This window comes from Colossoma macropomum, unplaced genomic scaffold (assembly GCF_904425465.1).
Source record: "Colossoma macropomum unplaced genomic scaffold, Colossoma_macropomum, whole genome shotgun sequence".
Lineage (NCBI taxonomy): Eukaryota > Metazoa > Chordata > Actinopteri > Characiformes > Serrasalmidae > Colossoma > Colossoma macropomum.
Window position 1 is genome coordinate 9844644 of NW_023494809.1, and position 18293 is coordinate 9862936.

Sequence of the window (18293 nt, forward strand, 5' to 3'; positions counted from 1 at the left end):
AGTTCTCCTTTAGCGAGTGTGCAGAATTTATATAGACATATTCTTAAGTAAAACAAATCTATTACATTAAAAAAATCACACATTAGAAAGCAGTCTGACCTCAGCTGGCTTTACACGGCGACACTTTCATGTAACTTGTTGCATGCTGGCAGTTGCCTGCAAAATCCTTTCTGTGCAACTTGACAGTTACACAAAGCAATTAAAAAACAACAAGACTGCATGCAACACATTCAGTTACTCCACTAATGTCGAATAAGCGGCTCATATTTTTTGATACACTGTATTATTCTCACTATAAAGTCACCCGCAACGTTTCATCATCTATGTGTGTTTTTTCCAGCTGTCATTGCCATTTCTTTTTTCTCATATCTATAAATATTCCTTTTAAAATGTTTAAGTAGCCACTACAGTCATAGCCTACATAATATCTCAATCCTTCTGTCCCAAAAGCACAACAAGTTCTTTGCGGACCACATCTCACTCCCGTTTTCCAAAAACGTTCATCCTTTGGATCCCAAATGAATCTGAGCTCTGAGTAATATTAGTTATCAACAATCGAAGATAAAATTAATCTAGCTACATAGATCATGATAACAGCAGGCTAATGAGAATAAGCAGAAAAGTCCATTGGCTAATTAACACAGCTGGTTGCAGAAGCACTAGCTTTGAGAAACTCACATTAGTTGTCATGGCAAAGGAAACTGACAAAATAAAAAGCTTGAGTCTTCTTGGCAAGCTCCCACTAAACCATATTCTGCTTTAATTTCTTGTCCACTGATTTGGTGAACTCAAAGTCATTTTAATGTATATCTGTTGATGTCATCACATTATGTGTTATTGCCAGTTTGAAGTTGAGACGCTTGCAACTGTTGCTGGTGAGTTTCAATGAGTTACAGACCGTTTTCTGTTTAATGTAGGTTTCAAGCAACTAAAATTGCATAAAAGTTTTACCATGTAAAGCCATCTTGATGTAGTATGTGAAAAACAGCAAACAGCAAGTTTAGGCTAACTGAGTGACTTCCATAGGCCAGCTACACTAATTGTTTCTACTTAAAAAATTAGTTTCAGAAGAAATAGTGAAGGTTAACTAGCTAGCTAACTGGCTACTGTATTTCGCAGATGGACTGAAACCAGAAAACACCGTTCAGATTTACTTAAAGTTAGTTAAATTAAGTTTAAAATATTTACTTTAATTAAATGTAAAGAACGTTATCAATTGACCAATTAATTATCAAACATTCTTTTATTTCATTCTAGATTAACTGGAAAGGTTTGCAGAAATGAGGGGGAAACTGCAGCAAAAATATGCCCTTTCTGTTCAGAACAAACCACAATGACAAATATTTAGTTTTTAATCCTCGAGATAGATGCTGTGTTGGACTGGAGCCGGACGATAAAAATAGCCCTTGGAACTCTGGCCAAACGTGGGGAGGGGGGTGAAAAGAGAGACGTTTTAATTAAGGGAAGATAATTGGCCGAACTGGACAGTCTAATTGAGGTGACGGGCATAATAATGGAAGCCTACCATCGCATGTGGGCAGAGGGTGGCTCCACCAGTGGTTCTTCTCACACACCAGCTGCTCTTCGTGACTCAGCCTGTAACCTGGATCACAGCTGAAACTGACCACTGAGCCAATGGTCAGATCCTGACCATAACGCTGTCCATTCACCGGCACACCGGGATCCAGACAAGAGTGAGTGTCAAGGGTCACACCTGGAGAGAGAGGAGGGGAAAGAGAGAGAGAGACAGAGAGAAAGAGAGAGAGAGAGAGAGAAAGAGAGAGAGAGAGAGACAAAGACAGAGAGGAAAGGGAGTGTGAGAGAAAAAGTACAGAAAGCGAGAGAGGAAATGTGGAGAGAAAGAATTGAAAAGAAAGAGAAAATTTAAGAGAGAGAAAAAGAGCATGAGAGAAAGGCAGAGAGATTCAAGAAGGGGAGTGAGAGACAGAGAAGAGAGAGGGACAAGGGAGGTCGAGAGAGAGAGAGGAAATAGGTTGAGAAAAAGGAAGAAAAAGGGAAAAGGAAAAAGAGAAAGGGAGTGAGAGAAAAGAGACAGAAATTCAGGAAAAGGAGAAAGAAAGAAAACGAGATTCAAGAAAGTGAGCAAGAGAAAGTTAGACAGAGAAAAAGAAAGAGAGAGAGTCAGAAAAGGGAGTGAGAGAAAAAAGAGAGACACCCAGGTAAAGAAAGAAAGAAAGAAAGAAAGAAAGAAAATAGATTACTATTACCTCTAGTATAAACACTCACTGCAGTCATGCTGCTAAAATTATTTTTAATCAAGCTGAATTGAGTTGAAAGATTCTGAAAAGGAAGAGAGAGAAAAAGATAAGAAAGAGAGTTAAGAGAGAGAGTGAGAGAGAGAGAGAGAAGCAGCGAGAATTAGAGACAGAGTAATGGAGGAGACGGAGAGTGAAGAAGAAAAAGAAAGAGATAAAGCTGAAATCCTCAGGCCAGAGCTCGTAATGAGAGAGGCTGAGATGTTTGAGGTTGTAAACTGAGCACACATCACTGCATCGTCTGAAAGCCAGCAGTCAGCAGCCTCCCCCCCCAGCACACTCAGAGCACTCCGAGTGAGAAAACTGTAGGCTCACTTTCATAGAAGAGCTTAAAGCCGCTGTTGGAGCGGCTGCTGTCGGTGGTGAAGAGCAGGTAGAGGAAGCTGCCGCTGCTGAAGAGGAACTGCGGCACCTGCGTCCCGTTCAGGGAGGCGATGAGGGGCGAGAGCAAGTTCGGTCCGTCGTGGATCTCCAAGAAGTCGTAATTAAGCTCTGTCTGGAACCTAAAAGGGTAAATTAAATAAAGCAATAAGCAATGACAGGCTGACAAAAACGCATCTGCACCATGGAAAAATCACTGTATCAACATGGCTCAAGTGGATGACCGATTCAATATTCAATATGATGAAAAACAATAAATAACCCACTAGATCTCCTCCCATCATATAATGCTACCAAACAAAAAATTCATTGGATAGCTCAACACACTTGGAGGAGAATGCTAACTGCTAATTCTCTTACATCAGCTACTGGATGCTAGCATCGCGCTGAGTGATGCATTCATCGTGAGTGAGGACAATTATGCTTTCCTGGACTGCCATCAACGGACAGCTGTGGCATCACCGGCAATCGCCCAACGATGAGGTTAACGCTGCACAACTTAGGAGTTAATTATTCATTTACAATAAATAACTGATCAAAAATATTAATCACAGTAAACAATTTTCCAACAAGTAATTTATTCTGTCGTACTTAGCACAGAGTTTACATGCAGCCTAATAATCAGTTAATAATGCAACTTTTAGCTCAATCAGAATAGAATACCTCCAGGTAAACACCTCGATCAGAACAGACTAGTCCGATTAAGGCCATTCGGAAAACCAGTTAAACAGAAGAATAATAGTCATGCAAACGCCTGTATCCGATTATATTCCCAATCGGAAAGTGTAAGTACATTCTGCGCATGTGCGTCACGTCATAGCGAAAGTTCATATCATTCAACACGGCAGGAGCAGAAACTGGTCTGCAGAGGAGACGAATTTTATGCTCTGATCTTTAAAAGACGGCTGTGGGACGGGCGTCCAGCTTATGCGTCTCAGAATGTGATGTCTTCCTCTCGCCCTTCTTTAATAAGTACATGTGAAGGACGTTTTCCTGAGTCTGACAACATTTTTAAGTAATTAAAAACACAAGCACTGCTCACTGCTGCTCGTCTCACTCTGACTGGACTTACGTGATGCTGGTTGTCATGGTAACATCTACACTAAGTGGTTCTCTACACGTGCGTAATTTTGGATCTGATTACTCATAGTGTGCTTGTAAATAGATTTCCATCAGATTGTTGAGTTAATTGCATCTATAATCAGAGTGTATTTAATCTGATTATCAAAAATCTCTGCATGTAAACAGAGCCACTGTTGTATGTGTGTATTCCTAAAATGGGGCTGAATCTTAAATGGCTCCCTGCTCCTTACATAATGCACATGTAAGAATTAAAATACTGCCTCTGCACCCAAACGGTGCATAATACAGCCAACAAATAGTCATTTGAGGTTCAGTCCTGTGTGTACAGTTCTATACTGGGCAAATAAGTGTGCACTGCTCAAGTGTAAAAGCCTAAATTTCCTAACTTATAGAGCACACTATATAAGAAGGAAAGAGCAACGTGAGATTCAGCCTAAGTTTAATACTACTGAAGGCATATCTGACTAAAACATGGACATCCGAAGAGTGCAAGACATTCAAGTAAGATATCCTAGTCTTTTATACTGGTGTTTTACACTGAATCATGTAGTGAATACTTTTATTCCAAGCCTGTGATATTAATGGAGAAGCCTGTTCACTATCTTTTAGCCTGTTAGCTAGCTGATCAGCCTGGTCCTAGTTAAGAAAAGAAGTTGGCAGATCCTCAGTTTGAACAAAACCAGGTTCTAACTTCACCAGGTTCACTTGCAAACAGCACTTCATTCAGAGATTATTAATAAGGCAAAACAGTCCCTATAGAAAACACATTTTTTTCAGATATACTACTATTTTACTGTTTTATTATTCTTTGTATTACACATAGAACCTCAGAGGACATGTGTAGGTTAACTAGTTATTTTAGACAGTAAATAAAATGGCTATATTTGTGTTGCAGGACATCATGACAACTGGTTCCTATCACCATCACTGTAAAGAAATGAAAGTCAGTAAATTTCTCTAAAATGCACATTTCCATTCAATTCAGTTCCATTTAATTCAATTCAATTCCATTCCATTCAAATATTTCACATAAAACTACTCTGACTCTGTTTACATCTCAATAATGTAATTATTCAGAATTTTCAAAAAATGGTGGTATTCCCCTTTAAGTATATTCAATATTAATGTGTCAGGTTCTGTGGCAAAAAATTGGATTGGGAAATGCCTAACAGACAAATTCAGAGCCACACAGTCACACTCTGACTCCGCATGAGGAGTTTGACCGCTATCCATAATGAGAAGCCAAACACACAGCAGGTAGTCATACTGCTCAGTGAGGAGATCAATCTCTTTCTTAATGTGCTGGATAAACACAGACCACCTGTAGCCCTTCAAACGCCGGAGAAATTAAACCATGACGTCAGTATCTGTAGCTGCAGAGCCACAGTATGAAAGTCGCCTCCTAAAAGCCCCTCCTGCCCAATCAGACGCTTCATATTAGTCCGTCAGCTCGGTCCCCGAAGTCCTTTACATCACGCCGCAAAATCTCAGTCAATTTCAGGGCTACACCCACAGGATGCATTGCTATGCTAATGTAATAAAGCCAACCAACTGTAGCTTTGATATGGATTAATACCCTTCTGCACACACGCAACCCACAGCAGCACATTTATACAGCGAGCAGAGCACAATCGCAATAATCCCCCAACTCAGCCATCCTCTAATCACTCTCTCCTCCTGTTTCTATAGCTTTAAGTCTTTGTTTGCTCACCTCCAAATACGTCCTGATGATGTTCTTTCTTTTAATTTTTTAGAATTTATTTAAGCATAAATAATGTTTGCCTAATTGTTATTTTTTTGCAGACTACTGGCGAAGCACCTTAAGCTACATTTCTATGAAAAATCAACAAATAAACAACAAAAATAATTAATAAATTAAAAAAGGAACAGCATTATCATACAAAAACACCACATTTAAATTTATATTAAGTTCTGCGTAGAGCATGTGTATATTTATATATATATATATTTAGCCAGTCATGCTTTTAAATGCAACCACCCTTCAAAACACATCAATCTCTTTAATTACATGGCCAGAGCTTCTGAAGGACTGTAAACATCTTCACAAGGCAGCAGTTCCTGTGTAGAAATCCTGCAGCTATGAGCAGCCAAAGCGGCTCCTCTCTGAGGCTGAGGCCAATATGTCCAACTGTAAATAATGAATAAGCTTCAATTTACTCTCATTCTTGACCCTGATGTCCAGCCAGCGTCCGACAGCTCTGCACAAACACGCCCGGCGTGTAACCACGGATGGACTGTAGCTGCACTTAGACGCACCTGTCAAAGCTGATCTTGATGGAGCGTCCAGGCTCAGCCTCAATCACCCACTCACAGCTCAGGGAGTCTTTATAGTAGCCCGGCCACCCAGGGGACAGGATCACACCAACGGGGGCCGTGAAATGACCCCCACACGGAGCTGAGAAGGAAAGAGAAAGAGAGAGAGAGAGAGAGAGAGAGAGAGAGAGAGAGAGAGAGAGAGAGAGAGAGATTTACACACGGGGGACGGGATTTGGGGTGTAGCAAGTAATCAGAGAGAGATCAAAAAGAATGCATATAAGAAAGAAAGAGGAACAGAGAGAAAAAGAAAGTCAAACAGAAAAACAGTAACAGACAATGATAAGTAGAACAAATTGCCATAAGGATGGATAGAAGGCAAACAAAGACAGACAGAGAGAAATGAGAGAGAGAAAGAAATAAAGAAAGGGAAAAAGGGGTGACAGAAAGAGAGAGAAAGAAAGGATAGAAAGAAAGAGAAAAAGAGAAAGATGAGATAGAAAGCAAGGCAGTCAAATGAGGCAGAGAAAGACAGAGAACGATAGAGAAACTTAAAAGAGAAAGAAAGACATTAGAATGGAAAGAGAACCATAGGGAGGAGAGAGTTAACAGAAAAAAGACAGAAAGAAAGATGGGGCATGGTAGAATTGAGAGAGATGGAGGAGAAAGAGAGTAAGAGAGGGTGAGCTCAGTTTGATGTCTTAGGTTTGGAGGAGAATCAGCGGTTCTGTCCAGGTTCAGGATGACTCGGGGTTTTGTCATTAAAAATGCATTAAAAACCACAGTGACACATGTAGCTGGGAACAAAGACAACAAGGCAAGTGGCGTATGTGTGCACGAGTCTGCGTGCCTGCGAGCGTCAGTAGCTACACCGTTTTAAGCCTGTCCTCTCATTACGAACGACAGGAGCTGAAGTTCATCTCAGGAAAAGCTCATTGTTGCAGGTGGCGCTACTTTGGCATCCACTGTAAGCTCTACTTTGCCAATTACTGTAGCATCAACCACAGTCTACCAGCGGCCTGACAATTTACTGCGAACACAGGCCTTCTAATGAGCAAAGGAATTACACTACTTTTTTCCTGCAAGTTCTTCAAGGATGACTAATTAGGAGAGAGCTGCTTTTTCGCTTGGCTCCATTCTGAAATACGTGCCAAATTTGTTCGACTGAAATATTTAAACGACAAAGCGCTTCTTAAACGTACCTTCACACTTGGGGATCAAACCGCTCCACATCACGCCGCCCTCTGCCAGCTCGCACACGATGGTGTCCGAGCCCTGGGTCTTTATGAAGCCTTCCTCGCACACCACGGATATGGAGCTTCCCAGCTGGAAGTTATTCCCAAAGCGCTTAGCGTTTATGGGAACGCCTGGGTCTGGGCATTCGTTGTGTCCGAAAGCTAAACAAATGACAAAAAGCAGAGTGTGTTATGCGGTCGCATGGTCACTTATAGCAATTTTTCAAAATATATAGGTAAAGAGGCCCAGTACAAAAGTGGGAGATGCATAATGAGATAAACTGCAGGATATATTAGCGGATTAGCATTAGCATCAGAAAAAAATTCAAATGTCATTCATATAGACGTTTGAGGATTATTCGGCCACGCTGAGCGGAATGATCTAAACAGGATTAAGCTGTTTAATGCCAATACATAAATGGCTTAGGGATCGCATCAAATAAATACGTACTGCCATACGGCCTGCTAACCGTGCAATCATTTCTTAAGAAAAATGAAAACACTTGAGTTGTCTAATGCCATTAGCGGAGACTAAGAGACTTCCGAAAGGTTTACTTTTCACTTTCTGTCCAACAGTAACCTTTCAGGATAAATCTCGCATAAATCAGTTGCCTACGGGAACACTGGGCACTAAAACGCTAATGTGGCTAACAATAAAAGCTACTGGGGACCGGTTAGCAGTTTCGCTGAAGTATTACTGTAATTCATTCCCTTTAGAGGTTAAACATTGAAACTTTGCTTGCCATAAAGCGACATATGAATACCAGTTCAATATTTATTCCCAGTAAAGCAGTCTTTACCAAAAGCCCCACGATCATCTTTATTGTTAGAGACAGTATTTAAAGTGGCATTTGAATAATGACCTTTCTGGAGAAACTGGGCCCAGATACTTATGAAAAAGGGAAGCTCTTAAACCCCAGTGGTCACCAACCTTCATTCTTTAGCTCCAACCTGTACCTAATATGCTCCTAACACATTTGATCCAGCCTTTCAGGGACATGTGGAGAAGTTAATCATCTGCAGCAGGTGTAACAGATTGTGGTTGGAACTAGGCTTCACAGAAAGGTTGATCTCCGGGACCAGGGTTGGTGGATCCCTGCTTATACCTGCTACAATGGCTGTGTGTCAGTTTGCTCCCTAGTTCTGTAAGTAGTGAATCAGTGATAAGTGCATACAAATTCGGGCAGCTAGGTTGCCCTAGGAACACTGAGACAATGACGACTCAATTAACTTAGATGTGACACAGATGTGGAAACAGTATGCATTGATGTAGTATCAACAAACATTGACCTGAATGCTCATCCATTATGTTATGAACTATTCCAGTCATTTTATGACCGTTTTCATTTTATTTAACCTGAGACCCTGATACGGTCATGTTTTAGTCACATATTGCAATGTTTAATGCAGTTAAGCCTTTCTCCATTCGATTAACACCGCTAACATAATGCTAATTTCCATTAGCACAGCTTGTCGAGTATAACGGTAGCACCAAGCTAATCATGGCTAACCTAAGCAACTCATGACAGCTTTAACTAAAACACAGTAAAACTGAACAGACCGTCTGGTAACATTTTAGCACCTTTTCAGAGATTAGATTTAGAGTAGATTTCTGATGCCAGTTCGCTGTTAGCTATTAGCTTGTTAGCAAGTCAGCAAGTCTGCCTACTTTAAGGTCATATTTTGTTCATAAAACAGGACTAAATGAAGTTAAATACTTATTATTTTGCAAGAAGTAGATGGTTAGTGGAAAACTAACATCAAAGCATATGATTAAAGCCAAATACAACTAACCTAGCTTAGTTGCTAACAGGTTTCTTTGTGAACATTTCAGTTAGTAGAAAACTGACAAAACTAAACAAGCCTCCTTTTGCCGGACCGCCAGGCCGCACGCTCCATCCTCTGCAACTTACTGGTAAATAATGCCAGGGGCGAAGCAGCCATTTTAAAAGTGATGGGAACACAGTTGTCGGTACATGACACCCCTTGAGCACCACACCCCACACTTGGAGGTTCAGCATTACTATTATAAAGCCTGTAGCAGGATGTGCATTTCTATAGTCAAGCCAATTTGAAAGCTTAGGGCAGCAATATACAAACACACCCCACAGGGACGTTAACCAGCTCACATATGGTCCAAAATTCACCTTTCAGAGTTTTTAGCTAGACACACAATCTAGTCCAAGAACACAAAACTATAGCTATGCTTCAAAATAAGAAGCTGACCCATCACCAACCAGCAGTGGGGTACTTACTCAAAAAAAACATCCAAATTACTACATCTCTCAAGCTGTAATGATATCACTTTATCAGTCTTGCATCAATTGAAAGGCATCTTGCCATCTCATAAGCTAAATCTAGCGTGGGAAGTAGGGCTGTAGTTGAGTCCAAGACAAGTTCAAGACCATGACTAGTCGAGGCCAAGTCAAGACCGAGTCCAAATCAGAACAAGCCAAGACCGAGTCTTTATGAAAGCCAGACTGGGTCAATAACAAAATCCAAAAAATATTTTGGTAGTCATTACGTCCTTCTTGTACCAATTAGTGGAAAAATATAACAGAAGGATTTTTTTTTTCACAAAACAAACTGTATGTACAAAAATAACTCCATCAAATTTAAACCACAAAAATCTCCTCTTCTACTTCACCCGATGTTCACTCTCAATGAACCCAACCAATTCACACTCTGAATAAATCCAACTAGTGCCCACGCTAAATTCTCTGAATTCATGCAATTAATCCTCATTCTAAATTAATTCAACCAATGCCTGCATCATGAAATATCATGAAAATGTGATTAAAAGCAACAGCGTCTGCTTTTGTCTTGATGGCTTAATTAGGTCAGTTAATTTACTTGGCTGTATTAAGTAATCATTGCTTGTTGGTTTTAGCATCTAAATTATATCAAGATGTATTCTGATTCCTTCCTGACAGAAATGAAAGTCGAACTAAAGCCTTTAAATTACCAAATGGAATGTTCCACTCAATAATACCAGTACAAAACAATCCAGTACAACAGAATTTATATAGAAAACTTGAGAAATGGTTCACCTCTGTGCAACACCTTACTACCAGGTTCTACACCATCCAGTCAGATTTTGGAGACATGCTTTTCAGACTGTAAACCAGCCTTCTCATCGCCTTATCACATTAAACAGTTAAATGGAGTTTCACCAAAGATTTTATTATAAAACGGTTTACATTTTCATCAGATTACAGCACCGGAGCGCACCGCTCCAGCCCAGTTTAACCCCTGAGCGAGACAACGTGTGCCGTGACCGTTAAACAAAAGATTAAGCGATAGTTTAAGTCAATCAAGAACAAGCTAAATCCGAGTACAAACACAACTGAGTCCAAAACAAATCTGAGACGTTAAAAATGAAATTGAATACCACAACAGCCCTATGAGAAAGTTCAAGAAAAGTACCGTTAGCTGCCCGCTGGGTGGGTGAAAATGCTGCTTACGTGACCATTTAAATGGGAATGTAACATTAGTATTAACTACCATTTTTTAAAAGCTCACTTAAATAGCAAATAATAAGGCAACACTCCCCGTTTACTTCTGCATCACTTAGTGTAATTAACTCTTTGTTAAAAAAGAATTGTTTTCTCGTTCATATTCAAATACTTTACGTTTACAGATTCAATGAGAATAACAAATGCCCATCCCTAGTGATAAATTCTGCTACTCTGCACTTAAGTTGGCTACGTGTTCTTTTTTCTTTCGTTTCCTGCACCAGCGCCCAAGTCTTCTTCTAATGGATGAATGGCGGTTGGCAAGTTAACTAATGCTGCCTTTAAGTTTTCCTTGGAGGTTCCCACTTATGACTTCTGAGGTTCTAATGCTGCCTTTAAATCCTGCCGGAAATATTGTATTTACAAGATGGACGCACACAAACTAGTCGTATTAACTAGTGGGAAACTAGTGGGATTTTTCAATGAGCCCTGAGTTTCCGAGTTGGGGGCGTGTCCACATAAAAAAACAAGGACAGCCGCTGATAAACTAGCCGTATTTTAGTTATTCATCAGTCACAACATTAACACTGCATGCTGAATCCATCCACACATGAAAATATAGATACAGTGTATATACACAGCCTCTCTTTAATAACAGAAAAATAAAAGTAAACCAAAAACATTATTTCCACTCATTTCCAACCAAAACCACTTAAACACAAGCTGTACTTACGACCTCCGAAGTCGTAAGTAGGAACTTCCAAAGAGGACTTGAAGGCAGCATAAGTACGACTTGATTTTCAAGTGGTTTTGGTTGTAAATAAGATAGACACGCTGGAAAAAAAATGCTTTTGGTTTACTTTTCTGTCGTTAAAAACAGTGTGTGTGTTTTGTACTGCCACAAAGTGAAAAGCAGAAGATGCTTATGAGAAGACTAATGTTTTTACGCAGTCAGACGCATCACATACTGCACTTATATCTGTATTTCCAGGTGTGGATGGTTTTAGCCTGTGATGTTAAGGTTGTGGCTGATGAATAACTGAAACAGAGACAGTTTATCAGTGGCTATCATTGCTTTTTGTTGACACGCTCCCCAACTCGGAAACTCTTTGAAAAATTCAAGTGCCCCACTAGTAAATAGACATTTTGGTGGTGTTCATGTGCATTAAACCTAGTAAATCCAACATTTCCGACAGGACTTAAAGGCAGCATATGGGTACACTCCTCACACGTGTGTTTCAACAAAGTTTGTCAGTCAGTCAGTACGAGATAATGCCTCTTGTAGGCAGGGTCACAGTGCAGTTCGGCAATAAGGACAAGTGCCTTTCCACAACAAAACTGTAATTGCTGGGATTTTATTAAAATTCTCCAGTCTGAAAAATAGACATGTACTATTTTTAAGGTGGAAATTTCATCCTCCATATTAAAACCTAACGAAAGTCGAACTGGACACGTGATGCTATTGACAGTCAGGGAGCACAGGGAAAAGTCGAGGCTCACTGGTTTTTATGTTGCATTGTTGGAGCTTTCAGGGAACAAAAGTTCCAGAGCACTGGACAGATTCTGAAAATGAGGTACCCTGCAAAATGGTTCATCCCTGAGCAGCACCCTGACTGCAGATCCATACTTCAAACTCGTGTCTTCTCTAAGTGCATATTATTTTAATAGCCTGTAAAATGCCTGATTTGTGGTAAATAATCAAAATTGTCAGCAACATCAATAACACAGTAAAACAGTACAAATAGAAAATAACAGTGGATGTACTTCATTTTTATGTGTACACTGCAACTATGCATTTCATTTAAGGACTTCTGCTTTGTATTACTGATACAGTAAAGAACCACCTCCCTATAATACAAAACATAGCTTACTCAGTGCAATACAAGCTTATATACCTCAATATTATCACTAACGAAACTAATCACACTACACAATCACATCAATTTATCTGAAAAAATGGCTACAATACTGTGTTCATTGCACAATTGATTCTTTTGAATGGCTGTAATTTTAACACTATGAAGCTACTTATGCTCTGGGAGCAGTGCATTTCCTGTTTGACCATAAACCTCGTCTATTAAGATCACCACTGGCTCATGAGCCCTCTGAATGCTCTTTTTTATTGGCTCACTATCAACACATTAGCACAAATTAGGGTGTGCTTCACGCAAATATATGATTTATCAAATCACAGAGTTTCCTGAATCAGATGTGGAGCAGTTTGTACGTCATTCAGGATGGCCAATGTGCACTTATTTCTACGCAACTTTGATGAATAAGGGCCAGTATTTCTATCTGGCAGACGAAAATCTTTTTATCATTAATTGATCATGTCTTTAACAACCTATCAGCTATTTGTTAGCAGTGGCCTTTGAGTATCATTTTAAATAAAAAGAAAATACAGAAATGGAACTGGATTTGACATAGCTAAGGTGCCCTTTTACTTACGTCAACCTTGCAATTATTTTTTTACTAAATTTTAAGGATATGATGGATTTACTCTGCAAAGACCCAAAATTCTCACATGCACTGATGGATTTGTTGGAATTTAAATTTGGATTATCTGTCCACTAAAAACTGCCACTCACTGCTATAGGAGATGTTGAAGCCTCTGCCGGACATGGAGTGGTCAGCCTGGAACTCTAGCTGCAAGACATTGGAGTTGCTGGTGAGGTGCGAGGGCACCTCGGCGCCTGTGAAGCGTCCCAGGATGGTGGCGTCCGTCTGCTCCCCATCCCGCACCGTCAAAAAGTCGTAAGGCGGCTCCAAGTCGAAGTCATTGAAGGCCAGGTGGATGCGGCTGCCTGGCTCAGCGATGATCAGCCACACACAGTTCAGGTTGTTGCCATAACCCTCCGGGTAATCCGGGGATAGAACTGTCCCAGCGGGGGCCGTGAAGTTAGACAGACAGGGAACTGGAAGAGGAAAACGGAATGAGGGGGTCATAAGGTCCGTGGAAAGTGAAAAACAACACCAACAATGTGTGATGTAGATTACTGCTGTTAGGAAATTAACCCTTAAAAGTCACAGTTACTGCTTGTCTTAACAAAAGAATTTTGTATTTTACTGCAGATTTCAATTCATAGCACATTTGTGTTTGTAAGAACTAAAGGAGATACTTTATTAAGTTGGCTTAACAAAGGGACACCATGAAACAGCCTAACAACACCTTAGCAACCACCTGGGATACCATAGCAATGGCCCAGTAACACCTTAGCATCCACCTGGGCTAACACAGCAATGGCCTAGCAACAACTAAGCAACCACTTGGGATGAAAAAGCAATGGCCTAGCAACACCTTGGCATCCACCTAGGTTTCCATAGCAGTGGCCTAGCAACACCTTAGCAACCACCTGGGATGTCATAGCAATAGCCTAGCAATACCTTAGCTACCTCCTAGGTTTCCACAGCAGTGACCCAGCAACACCATAGCAACCACCTGGAATAACAAAGCAATGGCCTAGCAATATCCTTAGCAACCACCTAGGTTTCCATAGCAGAGGCCTAGCAATATCTTAGCAACCACCGGAGATAACATAGCAATGGTCTAGCAATATCTTGGCAACCAGTTAGGAAAAAATAGCAAAACCTGGGATACCACAGTAATAGCCTATCAACAACTGGGATTTCATAGCAACAGCTCTGTCAAGCCAACTTACAGTTTACTCACAAACTTTCTTCTTTCTAGTTATGATTTGAATTTGGTGATTTTGATGAAAACCTTTGATGAAATTTTAAACTTTAAACTTTTATTTTGATGTATTATTCAAAGGAAATTATGTACATATGTAACTACATAGATAATTCTATCGATCAAACTACATTTACATTTAAATATGCATTTCCATCTTGTTTCAGTTTGTTTTTATGTCAAGATACAACAAAAATATCTCTCTGCAAAACAAGACTACAGAAACAATCACTTTTCATTTTTCAAATTTAAATAATAAAATATCTTCTCTCCTGCTTTACAAACACAAATATTGCATAGATCGAAAGTTTAGAATATGCACTCTCCACACAATTTCTCTGTTTGTTTCAGTGATAATACTAATAAAATAATAAAATAATGACTACAGAACTACAGTATGCTTTTGTTATCGTCCGAGATAACTGCAGCTTTTAAGGGTTAACGAAACAGTCCACACCAACGAAAAGGAAAAGTTTTACCATGAAAAATTCCTAACGAAGGATCACATCTGTAACCTGCCTTCCTACTGCTCCTGTTTTGTTACTGTACTGTCTTTTTATCTCTAAGCATCATCTTGTTTTGGAGTGATACATATTGTATAGCGATGTCACTGCTCATTTAGTCAAAATGCTGTTATTTATAACCGTGTGTGGTAAGGAGGGGAAAACTGCTCCACAATAAAACTGCTGAGTGCTGCTGGGTTGAGTCCTACTGCTTCCTTCTGTAACGCAACTCCCAAAGGACGGCCTCCTTTATCTTCCGCTAGTCTCCTGCAATACCCTGGAGTCTGACAGCCAGATTTAGCCGTGCAGTAATTGTCTTGTTTACCCATAGAAAAACAAGCTTTCAATTAGCCAACTCGCTCAGCATAATCTCGTTCAGCCCATATAGTGGAAAACCCATCGCCTGATTTTCATGAGTCATCGCCACTTAGCTATGAAAGCTTAGCACGCTAACCTGTCAGGCACCGGGGGTAATGAATCTAACTTGCCGGTATGCACCCTTCTCTAAAATGTTTCCATTGTTGATATTGCCAACCTCTTCAGTATAGCAAGGCAATTTGCCGTCCTTGATGCCCATCGAGTGTTTTAAAAGCTAGCGGTGGATGCTAGCACTCACATATACAGATAGGGATGTTAGCCGACCACTGGTTGTTATTCTGACAGGAAATCATTCTCTCTCCGATGAGCTCAAAGCCAAACTGGCACTCGAAGCGCAGCACGTCCCCATTGGAGAAACCTCCGCCCTCGCGGAAACCGTAGAGAGGAATGCCAGGATCCCCACAACTCTCCTTGTCAATTTCTGTTTAGGGGAAAAAATAACAGTTAGCATTCTCTGAGTTGACATTATGTGGGCAAAGATCTGAGAAAGGGAAGCATCCCACTGTAAGAAGTGCTGCTAGGCTAAAGTGGGATAAATAATACTTTAATAAAGCATCGGAGGTGATAGTCAATTAAGTTAGCTTTACATTTTAACTAAATAATCAGCCTATTGCATTTAAGGAACGTAAAGGAGTACTCCAGTGTTTTTCCACATGATCTCTATCTGCTGCATCCATAGCATACTGTAAATTACCACAGGCAATCATTTTAATGTGTAAACCTGCTGACGCAATAACAGTATATGGCTTATAACAGAAACTGATGGGCAGCTGCCTCAATATCCTTGTAATTTCTGTTCTCATCACTCTTAAAGCAGCACAGGCTTCGAAAAACAGACAAACTCAGTAAACGTTAGTCAAAGTACATAATAAATCAAAGCAAATAAAATAAATAACAAGTAAAAATACAACACTGGAAATTAGTGTATTGCTATGAATGTTATGATGCTTATACTTGCTGTTGGAGAACTCCCTGAAATTGTCATGTATCTGTCTCTATCAAATAAACACTATAGCTTATGTATCTGTCTATATTACATAAACACAAAATAAATAAATAAATAACATCCGAGACTGTAGTCTTTAGGTTTTATTAATTTTTTTATGTAGTCTTTAGGTTTTAGTTTTTTTTATGTAGATAGTCTTTAGGTTTTTCTTTTAACAAAAATCGTACCCTGTTTAAGAATTTCTAGCACAGCTTGCTGTTCATTTCTTTAAATCATATTTTTAGATTCTGTTAACCACACATCATCCAGCTACAGTTGAATGCGAATGTTTGAGCACCTCTGGTCAAATTACACACCGTGTTGATTTTCTTAGGAAACGTTAATGCATTTTTTTAATTTGCTGAATTCAACATACTGTCAGTCTTATTAGCTCCCTCTTTGGCTGCAATTACCTCCAACAAACTTTTTGTGTAGCCAGCTAACTTTATAATCTTTATATTTTGGTTTTTTCCACTTTTCCTTGCAGAATGATTCTAGTTCAGAAATATTTGTCTTGTGTGCACATAATAAATGCAATCTACACATAGATTTTTATAATATTTATAATAATACGTCTTGGACACTGAAGGCCATTCCAAGACCTTAATCTTCTGTTTCTTTAAGTAGGTTGAGCATAACAGATCCACCCTCAGGCTTTGCAGTTGCCAAGGTGCTCTTTTCTTGAAATGCATCTCTTTTTCTCCAAACATACCTCTGGTTAACGCGGCCAAAGAGTTAAATTTTTGTCTAATCACACCTCAGAACTTGGCCTATGGTTTATCTAGATGTTGTTTAGCCTTTTTCAGATGTTGACTTTCGTAATGAGACCACAGTTAAGGTTACTTTCCGATGACCCTTCAACTATGCACAGTCAGTGCATCACTATTTCTAAACATACTTTTACTAAACCTTCCTGTAGGTTTGTGGCAGTGATGTGGGGGTTTTGCTTTGCATACCTGACCAGGCTGACCAGGCAGTTCTATGAGAAATTTTTCATTGTCTTCCAGATCTTTAACTTCACCTTAACTGCCATTTCTACAGGTCATTTCAGACAGTGATAATTATAAAGAGGAAGTTTTCAGATATCTTTTATAACCTTTTCTTGCTTTGTAAGAGCTGGTTATTATTAAAGCGAACCTTTATAGTTGATTTTGAAGCCGATGGAGCCCACGCTCTCGTCTGACTGCAGGTGCAGCCACATCTGGTGGGTCATGCTGACAATGAGGTCAGGGACGAAGCTGCCCGTCAATCTGCAGTCAGACAGTGAGAGACAGAAATTCAGGCTGGAAGAAAACAACCTTTTTTTCTTTATTTGAACACGTCGGTATCAAGACCACTCAAGACAGCACTACTTTTACACTGGCATTAATGGGGTGGTTAAAAGTAGTCAATTATTTTAGGCACACTTTATGTATAGCTGCTTTGGCAGGAGACGGGTGCTCGTCCTTGAGGGATGTCAAGCTAGCACTAAAAGGATTCTGGCTTGGCAGAGCGCCAGAACACACCGCAACAGACAATTGCTAAAGCGTGTCTTTTCAAGAAACTGCTGGCGGGATGTACAGCTGCATTGTGGGATAGATGCAGGGGGGGAGCTGTATTGGGTGGGGGTGTTGGGTAACGTGGGTTCCCTCATGGAGAGCCTGTTGTGCGTGTGGATTTGGAGCTTGGCAGCTCGCTCGGATCTGCGGCTTTTGTTCCAATGATTGCAATGACAGTTAGAATTTCTTTCGTGAGCGAATGTAAATTGCGCTGTTGGAAACCGAAGGGAGGTTCAGCAGTCGTGACAAAAGCACTGCCTATTACCCTAAAGACATAACTGTTAAATTACCACAGGAGAGACAGTGCAAGTATACATTCTAATAAAGTTATAATTACTATTATTATCCCTAGCTAGCAAATGTTAGCAAACTCTTCACAAAGGGATCATTCTAAAAATACCAATTTACACATTAGCATATTCTCAAAACATTCTGCTTTGCATTCTGGTACACTTGCTTATTGTGTAACAGAGCTTGGTAACTTCTCAAATAGA

The 18293-nt window shown here is 39.9% G+C and overlaps 1 protein-coding gene across 1 annotated transcript in view; it reads right to left on the minus strand.

Annotated features, from left to right (window-relative positions):
* Window positions 1-18293, minus strand: part of csmd3a (CUB and Sushi multiple domains 3a) — a 457456-nt gene that overhangs the window by 270698 nt on the left and 168465 nt on the right. The window contains exons 12-18 of the mRNA XM_036558514.1: window positions 17399-17511; window positions 15515-15697; window positions 13293-13619; window positions 7217-7411; window positions 6018-6156; window positions 2592-2779; window positions 1526-1714 (exon numbers count right to left, since the gene is read on the minus strand). Of these exons, the coding sequence (XP_036414407.1) occupies window positions 1526-1714; window positions 2592-2779; window positions 6018-6156; window positions 7217-7411; window positions 13293-13619; window positions 15515-15697; window positions 17399-17511 (1334 nt within the window). The remainder of the gene's footprint in view (window positions 1-1525; window positions 1715-2591; window positions 2780-6017; window positions 6157-7216; window positions 7412-13292; window positions 13620-15514; window positions 15698-17398; window positions 17512-18293) is intronic.